Source organism: Uranotaenia lowii, chromosome 3, assembly GCF_029784155.1.
Source record: "Uranotaenia lowii strain MFRU-FL chromosome 3, ASM2978415v1, whole genome shotgun sequence".
NCBI lineage: Eukaryota > Metazoa > Arthropoda > Insecta > Diptera > Culicidae > Uranotaenia > Uranotaenia lowii.
In genome coordinates, this window is record NC_073693.1 from 322282500 (window position 1) to 322293425 (window position 10926).

Below are 10926 nucleotides of genomic sequence, written 5' to 3' on the forward strand. Positions count from 1 at the left end.
GGATAGTTATTCTAAATGGATAGAAGTTGATTGGATGAAAAATGGAACGAATGCAGATAAAGTCATTGAAAAATTTGTAAACCTTTTCACGCGTTTTGGGTTACCTGAAGTGGTAGTAACTGATGGCGGACCTCCTTTCAACTCGTCAAGATTTATACATTTTTTAGAAAGAAACGGCATAAGAGTGATGAAAAGTCCTCCTTACAACCCTTCAAGTAATGGGCAGGCCGAAAGGTTAGTAAGGGTTGTTAAGGAAGTTTTCAAGAAATTTTTATTTGATACTGATGTAAAAAATCTTAAGACAGAGGAGCAATTGAACTTATTTCTATCATATTATAGAAATAGTTGTTTGACAAGCGAGGGAGTTTTCCCTTCAGAAAAACTATTCAAATTTACACCAAGAACACTTATAGATCTTGTCAATCCAAAGAAAAGCATAAAACCAAAGAATGTTGACGCTAAAGATACTAAAGGCAATGTGTACAGTGACATTTCAAAAAATAATACCAATCATAAAGACCCAATTCATAAACTTAAAACTGGAGATTTGATTTGGTACAAAAATCATAATACCAAAGATTGTTCGCGTTGGGTGAAAGCAACTTTCATCAAACAATGTTCTCCTACTGTCTTCCAGGTGGCAATTGGAAGCGTCGTGGCGAAGGCCCATCGCGCGCAATTGAGGGTGCAGGAGGGTCGTACTGAGCGCGGCATAAACATGGCGATACCCTGCAAAACGAATCAAAAGAGGAAGAGGGAGGCATCCAGCGACGAGGAGTTTTTGGGTTTCGAAGTTGAAGAATCGCTAAATGAAGCAAACCAGCCGTCTACTTCATATCAACCAAGGCGATCTGAACGATTAAAGAAAAAGAAGAAAACGTATTCCTAGTTGGAAACAATTGGAAATTTATATTTAAAATTGTACAGATCCTGATCATATTTAAAGATAGTTCGAATTTTAGAAAAGTTCTCAGTTAAGCATATTTGAAGTTTTAAGAATTATGAGTGTTTCAATGGAAACGATTCAGAAAAAAAAGATTAATATATTTTTATGGTGATCATGAATCGAATGTTATAGCATAAGTTGGAATACGGAAGAATAAGCATATTGAAAGGGAAAGAAGTTGTTATGTTCTGTAATCCCTATCTCTGCGTTTCTGCGCTCGCGAGTGACCATTGAGCTTTCGAAGGAAAGAAATAAATAAACCTAAGTGGCTGATCATGGTCAGTTTATTTAGTGGTCTGAAACTTATAAGACGTGGTTTCATTTAGAAGGAAAAACATAAAACCTGCAAATCGGAGTTTAATTACCCACCCAAGAAGTCACAACAATCACCGAAGGAATCCATCGATCTTCAAGGAACCCAAACCCAAGCCCCCCAACCATTGGAATCGGGAATACAGTCCACGGAAGGTACCCAGCACCCCGACATTTTGGTCCATCGACCGGATCAACCAGCCCTGACGGATACACAGCACCACAATCTGTTACTCCATTGCGCCGCAGAAGTTGCCCGAAGAAGGAGATCCAAATTCCAGCACAATTCATCTCACCGTGGTCACCAATCTAGTACTTCATTGGTTGACCGAATAGCAGTAATCAGAAGCCCCAGCTATCGCCGTTAACGACTTACGGAACGCCGCGTTTAGCAATACTTCTGTATTTCGGACCCGCTTTGGAACACTCTGGAAATCAACACTGAACCTGGAATAACCGCCCGCCCATCGTGAAACAAGATAAACATCCAAGCCGCATCTTCTGTTTCTCCAGGTAAATTACACAAACAGAATATGTTCAGCCGAATGCTTATCTTGTTGTAAACTACACCGCACCTTCTCCTTCTCATCCACCAACATCAATCGTGAGATTGGTAAACATTGCACAAACTCACTACAACATCATCCCTACGGCAAGGGAACTACAAGCTACACCAACACCCGGATAGCTAAATTCATGAGCCATCTCGCACCAACACAACTGGCAGCAGTGACGTCGTGTAATCATCATCATCGTCGTCAATGATCAATGATTACAACTTGTGGTGACGTCATCCCCAATTCATCCAGCCTACCGGAATCAAGAATCAATTTGGGATTCTTGGTAATAAACCACTTCACCATCACCAAAAACACCTAGCTGCAAGCTGCAGGCTGCACAAAGTGGCTTCTCGAGAAAATAAAGGCACATTTTCTCCTTCCTGATCGGCTCATCTTGGAGGCCGCCATTGTGCTGTTCTTCAAGATCAAGGTCATCACAACTTGCCTGGCATCAACTGTGCTGTCGGGAATCCAACTGCAGATTCCAGCCAACCAAGTTGGAAACTCCTCCTGGTCATCACTTGGTCACACAGAACAGCGCGAAACCCGAAACTACCCGGAAAACAACTCTTTAGCGGCAAGGGTGAGTTTACAACGACGCACTTTTTTCCTTGCTTGGTTCGACCGATTCGACTGAGTTATAATAATGAACTGAAGCCGGACCGTCCCGGACCCATACTCAATTACATAAATTTGGTATCTCACGAACACATATCCTACCTACTGTCATACGAATGCAACGATCCTACATACCATATCTATTTTGCGAGTATATATGAATGAGTGCCCGATCATCGGATTTTGTTATTGATTGGCACAAGGGGCCTTCGGATGCATTAACGGTACTGTGTGCAATTTTAACATAGTACACTGGTCCACACATTTTTTGGATTCAAAAATTTTGGAATTGAATCCGTGCAACGAGTTTTTCGGTCAGGTTAGTAGAACCTACAGTATACGTCCTGCCGAAGCTTAAATCAATTCAAATACTACATCGCCATTATTTCCCATCACCCATTCTGCTATTCTGTTTGGTATCGAGGATACGGACGAGTTGGCCGAAGAATATTTTCATACGGAAACCGAGGCGTGAAATTTTCCCCTCTAATCGAAATTTGCGGCAAGGAGGTGCATACCTGTAAAGGTGTTCAGCCTTATTTTTGTTAAGGTAAATTAAGCTTACAGTATATGTCCCTTGCCGAAGCTTGTTCAAATGTGAATACTACATCGTATTTTCCCCGTTCATATCCTGAATACAAATCTGGTCTGAGGCAACTATTTCAACCGCGAATGAACATTGAGGCGCATACCCACATTTGAAGGAAACCCACGCGTATTACGTCAAGCTATTCGGGAGTCGATCGATACCTGTAGAGGAGTGCAACTTTAGTTTCTTTAAAGTAAGTTAAGCTCTACAGTGTATGTTCATTGCCGAAGCTTGATAGTAGTTCGAATACTCACCTGTTGTTTATATCACCGTTTATCACTGCGTGTAACCGATCAACGAGAAACATGGCTACTTCCGGGGCTTCATCGTCCACTAGGAATCCACCGCTGAGGAATCTCCAAACCAGATTGAAGGCAATGCTGGAGATGTTTAAGGCGATAACCTCTTTTGCGAACACCTTGGGGGAGGTAACATCGGTTCAACAAATCCAAGTGAGGCTGGAAAAGTTGAATGAGTTGTGGGATAAGGTCAACGATGCTATCATGGATGTAGAAATTCATGAAGAGTATTCGTCGAAGGAAGGCGCTTGTCCAGGCATAAGGTTAGACTTCACCACACGTTTCTACGATGCAAAGGCGAGCATGTTGGACCGCATCAAGGAGTTGGAAGGGAATACCGCGAATGCTAGTGTTTTACAATCCACCCGCATCATGGATTCATCCATGCAGCCAGTGACGGAGCACGTGAGGTTACCCCAAATTAGGCTGCAGACTTTCGACGGCAACATAGATCAGTGGTTGGGCTTTCGGGATCTTTTTCTCTCGTTGATCCATTCCAAGGTGGACTTGCCGGATGTGGAAAAGTTCCATTATCTGAAGGGATGCTTAGCCGGAGAAGCCAGAGCACTCATCGACCCTTTGGCCTTGACAAGAGCCAACTACACCATTGCCTGGGAAACTCTGATGACGAGATACAACGATAGCAAGGTTTTGAAACGTCGACAAGTAGGAAATCTGTTCAAACTCCCGAAGGTCACCAAGGAATCTTCATCAGAAATTCAAGTGCTGTTGGAAGGCTTCAAACGTGTTGTGCAAACGTTAGACCAACTGGTAAAGCCCGAGGATTACAAGGATTTATTGCTGTTGGAAGTATTGTGCTCAAGGCTGGATCCCGTAACGCGTCGTGCATGGGAGGAGCACAGTGCGCTGCAGACTCAGGATACGGTTAAGGATCTCACCCAGTTTCTTCAAACGAGAGTCAAAATTCTTGCCTCACTACCATCAAAGGCTCAGGATGCGAAGCAGGAGCCTTCCCAACCGCTCAAGAAGAACTTCGCCTCTAGAACGAGTTACAGCGCAGCTCAGATGTCATCCGTAACGTGTATCGCTTGCCCAGAATCCCATCTGCTTTACACCTGTTCAGCGTTTTTGAGGTTGAATCCCTCCGCACGCGACAAACTGCTGAGGCAGCATAATCTGTGCAGGAATTGTTTTCGACGTGGTCATCAAGCTACAGAATGCAGATCTTTTCAAGTGTGCCGTAAATGTAGGGGAAAGCACCACACTTTAGTGTGCTTCAGAGAAGACGGAGGCGGTTACAGCAGTCCCCGAGCATCAACATCCACCAGAAGAGGTCAACAGTCATCTCAGTCAACCGATACAACAGCAGGAACTGTTTCTTCAAATGTTGCCAGGAACCACTCTTCGACAATCATCCTCGCCACAGCAGTCGTTTTGGTTGAAGACGACACAGGAAAGACCTTCCACGCAAGGGCTTTACTAGACTCCGGATCAGAGAGTAACTTCATGACAGAGAGGCTCTATCAGCGGATGAAGATCTCCCGAAGACGTTCGAATATCTCGGTACTTGGAATCGGCAAGGCAAACACAACTGTAAAATACCAGGTTTCAGCAGTTGTGAAGTCACGTACATCTAGTTTTGCGAGAAATATGGAATTTCTTCTTCTCCCAGCGGTTACTGCAGATCTGCCTACTACTAGCGTGACGGTTTCTTCGTGGAAGTTCCCACAGGGTGTGGAATTAGCGGATCCAGGTTTCTTCCAATCAAAATCGGTAGATTTGGTACTCGGCATTCAGCATTTCTTCTCCTTCTTGCAACCCGACAACAAAATTCCGCTTGGCGAGGGTCTGCCAATGCTGATTGATTCAGTGTTCGGTTGGTTGGTCACCGGAGCAGTTGAACACCAGGGTTCAGCTCGGCGCATCGTTTGCAATGCAGCTTCTACAGTTCATCTAGACGAACTTCTCACCAGGTTTTGGTCGTGTGAGGAGATAGGGTCTCCGAACACATTTTCCCCGGAAGAACAACGCTGTGAGGCGCAGTTTGTTCGCACTATCCAGAGGAGTTCTGATGGACGATACACTGTTGGCTTACCGAAAAACGACGAGATACTTTCGAGGATGGGCGAGTCGCGCGGCATTGCACTTCAGCGATTAAATGGCTTAGAACGAAGATTGGCGAAAGATCCAGATTTGCGAAATCAATATAACCAGTTCATGGAGGAGTACGTGGACCTAGGGCACATGCGTAGGGCGTATGTGGGCCCAGAGAAGCGTTGTTATCTACCACACCACCCAGTCATCAAACAGGCGAGCACAACAACCAAGGTTCGAGTGGTATTTGATGCATCGTGTAAGAGCAGCAGTGGCATTTCTCTGAACGAGGCACTCCTGGCAGGACCGGTAATCCAAGACGAGTTGCGAGCTCTCATCATGCGTTGCCGAATGAAGCAAATAATGATTGTCGCAGATGTCGAGAAAATGTTCCGACAAATAGGCATCGATAGAGCAGACATGCCGCTGCAAAGTATTCTGTGGAGGAAGGATCCATCGAAGGTCGTAGAAACGTTTGAACTCACCACTGTAACATATGGAACAAAACCGGCACCGTTTCTCGCCACCAGAACTCTGAAACAGTTGGCCACAGATGAGCAGCAGTCGTACCCTCTGGGATCCAAGGCAATCATGGAAGACGTCTATATGGATGACGTTTTGACGGGTACCGATAACGAAGAAGCGGCTTCAACACTATGCGAACAGTTAATAAGTTTAACGAAAAGCGGTGGGTTTCGATTAAGAAAGTTCGCATCCAATTCGCAAACGGCCTTGCAATCAGTAGATGAGGAAGACCTTGCGTTGCCACAGACGGAGGAAATACAACTAGATCCAGACCCTGTAGTCAAAACCCTAGGACTTGTGTGGCAACCCCGAACCGATATTCTGCGCTTCAATTTCACCATATTGAGTACCCCGGAAAACGTAAGGCTAACGAAACGTAAGATTCTGTCGGCAATCGCAATGTTGTTCGATCCGCTTGGTATGGTAGGAGCTGTAACCACAACTGCCAAAATTTGTATGCAGAAGCTGTGGAAATTGAACGAGAACGGAGAAAGGCTTGACTGGGATCATCCGGTTCCAGTTGAAATCGAACGGGAATGGCGTGAATTTCACCGGCAGCTTCACTTGATGAACGCGTTGAAAATTCAGCGTTGTGCAGTCATTCCTAACTGGGTTAAGATGGAGTTACATTTTTTCTCGGACGCATCGGAGAAGGCGTATGGTGCCTGCGCATACATCAAGAGCATCGATGCTCAGGGAAAGATTTTTGTGCATCTGCTGACGTCGAAATCAAAGGTCGCGCCCTTAAAATGCCAGTCGATACCCAGATTGGAGCTATGCGGAGCACTTTTATCGGCTGAATTATCCTGCAAGGTACGAGAGGCGTTGAAAGTTGAAATGGAGATGTTTTTCTGGACGGATTCAACTTGCGTGCTGCAGTGGTTGAAGTCGATTCCTACGACGTGGGCTACGTTCGTTGCAAACCGTGTAGCAAAAATCCAATCTGCTACGGAGAACTGCGTTTGGAGACATGTTCCAGGGGTACAGAATCCAGCAGATCTAATTTCCCGTGGTGTACATCCCGATCAGATCCAGGAGAGCAAGCTGTGGTGGAACGGTCCCGAATGGCTGCTGCAGAACTATTATCCGGAACAACCTAGCAGCTTTAGCACTGAGGGAGCAGATGCAGAAGTTCGACATGTTGCAGTAAACCTGACAACAAGACAGCCCGATTTTGGAGTGGAATACGTCAGCAAGTTCTCGTCTTTCAACAAGCTCATACGCAGCACCGCATACTGGATGCGCCTGATGCGTATCTTAAAGAAAACTGAAACAAATCCCAAGAGTTTTCTGACTGTAGCGGAACTTAGAGATGCCGAATACGCCGTAATCCGCCGAATACAGCAGGAGACGTTCCCTGAAGATTGGAAGTGCCTAGTCGAAGGAAAGGAGGTTCACCGAAGTTCGCCCCTAAGATGGTTTGTTCCTCGAATTTCTTCGGAGAACTTAATACGAGTTGGCGGCCGATTGGGGAAATCGGAGGAGTCAGAAGATACCAAACACCCAATAGTTTTACCAGCGAAACACCCTTTTACAATTATGTTGTACGAGCACTATCATCAGAAGTTGATGCACGCAGGATCGCAGTTGTTGCTTAGTTCCGTTCGTTTGAAGTATTGGCCACTTGGAGGTCGGAATGTTCCTCGGCAGATTATACACAACTGTAAACAGTGTTTCCGCTCCAAGCCTAGTCCTATCCAGCAGTTCATGGGTGAACTACCGTTGGCTCGTGTCACGAGATCCAGACCTTTTTCCAAGACCGGAGTGGACTACTTCGGACCAGTATATGTTCGCTTAGCCCCAAGACGACCAGCAACCAAGGCCTACGTTGCTGTTTTCGTCTGTTTATGCACGAAGGCAGTACACCTCGAACTAGTTTCAGACCTAACGACGGACCGTTTCCTCCAAGCATTTCGCCGTTTTATTGGGAGAAGAGGGTATTGTTCCGACATATACTCGGACAATGGTACCAACTTCGTAGGAGCTCGAAATTTTCTACGGGAATTGTTGAAACTTTTGCGTAACAGCCAACATCAGGAGAAGGTATCAAGAGAGTGCGTTAACAACCAAATTCAATGGCACTTCATTCCACCGGCTGCCCCTCACTTTGGAGGACTTTGGGAAGCTGCGGTCAGATCGGCCAAGAAGCATCTGCTGAAGGTTCTCGGAGAAAACGCTGTCCCTTTTGAAGATATGACCACGTTTCTAGTGCAAGTGGAAAATTGTTTGAACTCAAGACCAATCACTGCGTTGACTGATGACCCAAGTAACCTTCAACCACTTACGCCTGGTCATTTTTTGGTTGGGGAAGCATTGCAACAACTACCGGAAAGGGACTATAAGGAGGTACCGATGAATCGGCTAAATCAGAGCCAAGTGCTGCAGAAAAAGCTTCAGCATTTTTGGGACAGATGGAGAGTAGAGTATCTCACACAGCTGCAAGGACGTTACAAGAGATGGAGATCGCCGGTTGAGATATCTGTTGGGAGACTTGTCATCATAAAGGACGATAATCTTCCACCATCGCGTTGGAAAATGGGCCGTGTTGAAGAGCTGCATCCAGGATCGGACGGCGTTGTGAGGGTAGTAACTCTCAAAACTGAAACCGGACCTTCGACGCGACCAGTTGAAAAACTCTGCATATTGCCAGAAGCATTCCAGCCTCAAGATCACCGACGTTCCCTTGAAAACCAGACAGATCAGACCACCCCCTTGTGTTCGTGAGATTTCTTTTATTTTCAGAAACGCAAGCGGTTTCAGGATGGGCGAGGATGTTGGATTACTAGCGAAACTAATCAAGGACCCTTCCTACGTCTCTGAGCCTTGAATGAAGATGGACGGATTGATAGAGATCAAGATAGCCAACTGTCAGCATCTCTAATGAAGTAGCTGATCGATGCACCTAACTGAGGAGATCGAAGAAAAATGCACCTTTTGTGCTTATATGTTTTGTCTCTTACCAATTTCTCCATTTGTAATGTTGTATAATTTAGTCTTAAGAAAACCCGCCATTGGCATAGATGTTTTGTAGTCTTGTAGTTAAATTAATGTCGTAGTTAGAATAAATGTTTGATTAAAGTGTTGATTTTCCCTAAAAATTGCTGTGTAAATAAATTGTGCCCAAAACTCTATGTGTTGTGAATAAATTGTACTTACCTGCAAATCGGAGTTTAATTACCCACCCAAGAAGTCACAACAATCGCCGAAGGAATCCATCGATCTTCAAGGAACCCAAACCCAAGCCCCCCAACCATTGGAATCGGAAAGGTACCCAGCACCCCAACATTTTATATTTATATTTGATGTATTTGGCCATTTTCCAAATATTTATCTGAAAATTTGTGTTTCTTTTTCAAACGTTTAAGTATGTAAATTAAATTTCTAAAAGTCTGAAAAATTACCAATTATAGGACCCTAGAACATATAAAAAGTCTAATTGTAATTTAAAATTATCTTTACCTACCTTTCTCAATATGTTTTATTTATTTCCCTTGTGCGAAATTCACTATTTTGATCAATGATGGATCTTTGATGTAGTTGAATCAATCTAATATAAAACATAGAAACATAAGATACTGTGGTAATGTGAAAGCACTGAAAAAAACATCAACTCTCTTTTATGATGAATTTTGTTGAAATCTAGCGTAACATTTCACAAGGGCGAAACTAGCAGTTATCTCGAAACGAGAAAAACGCGTTTAAAATTTCAGAACATATAATCAAATTCTATTTGAAAAATCGACCACTTTTTGCTCAACAAAATAAAAAAAATGAGCTTTATATTCATTTATTGTTCGTTGGTTATCAAGATCTTTAACATTTTTCACTCGATTTCAGAGATTTTCGAGTTTCGCCTTTTTTTTTCTTCGATTTCAGTTACGCCTGCAAGTTTCGCCCAATTGATCGGCCGTTTTTGTTTTGGTTTTGAAGTTTCGCCCATTAGTCCTACACGCAAAAACTAATAAAGCCGTTATTATTGCTTGACTACTTTCTATGCAACACTTCGCGAGGCTCAAGCAGTGATGTCAATTGAATTTATTGTTAATCAATGCAAAAAGACATACCCCTGTTAAACAGCTAATAATTTTTTTTTCCTAATGAGTACTACCATAGATTTTCCGAAAAATAGCTTGACATTTGCCGTTAAGGTTCACCATAACAGTTTTAACAAAAAAAAAGAACAACTCATATATTTAGATTTTTATTCTGTGTCAAGTCAGAAAATTTTACGAAACATAAAAATATTTTTCAACAGGCAGCCCGGCTGGCTCTAGAACATAACATCAAAACAAACAAAAAATACTCTCTCACCGATAGTTTTTCGCGATTTTAACAACTTTCACCACCTCGTTCGATACCGGCACCGGGTGCAAACGATCCGGAATATGTGTGGGAACTTTTGGAAGTTTTAAAAAAATGTGCCAGTTACTTCAAAAAAATTTAAAAAAGGTATCTCTCGATTTTTCCATACAAATTTTTGTCCAAAGGAATCGTTTTGATAAGTTCCATCTTTTAATAGGAAATTGAACTAGTGATCAAAAAAACCTACCCCATTCTATCTGTAAGTACCACTGCACTGCAAGGTAGAAGGCCCGTGAGGAACAAAACAATCTAATGTGATCTGTCTATAATCTTTCAATTCTTAAATATCCTTTCTCAAAGAATATAAAATTTCACTAATGTAGCCGATAAAATAATTTCATAAGAAAAATATTGTTATTTTTGTTGCAGAATATCTAAATTCCATGTTAATATCGAATGGAAGCCATTCCGAACCTACAGGAATACAGTAAGGTATTTTACGCGGTTTGTTTCGCGCAGTTTTTTTACACGGCTTTTTTACGCGGATTTCGGGATTTAACGCGGCTTTTTACGCCGTTTTCGGAATTTACGCGGTATTTGAGAGAAAATATTCTAAGTTCTTTTTAAAGGAAAACACTTAGAACCTTTTTGAGACCTGAGTTCTGAGACATGAGACAAGAGACAAGAGACATAAGACTTGAGACATGGTAACAGGGTCAC

General features: G+C 43.2%; 1 protein-coding gene across 1 annotated transcript; it reads left to right on the top strand.

The window, feature by feature from the left end:
- The first annotated feature begins 3330 nt into the window (after window positions 1–3330).
- On the top strand, window positions 3331–8628 carry LOC129753797 (uncharacterized). Its single transcript, XM_055749646.1, has one exon. It carries the CDS (start codon window positions 3331–3333, stop codon window positions 8626–8628), a length of 5298 nt encoding a protein of 1765 aa, XP_055605621.1.
- The last annotated feature ends 2298 nt before the right edge of the window (window positions 8629–10926 follow it).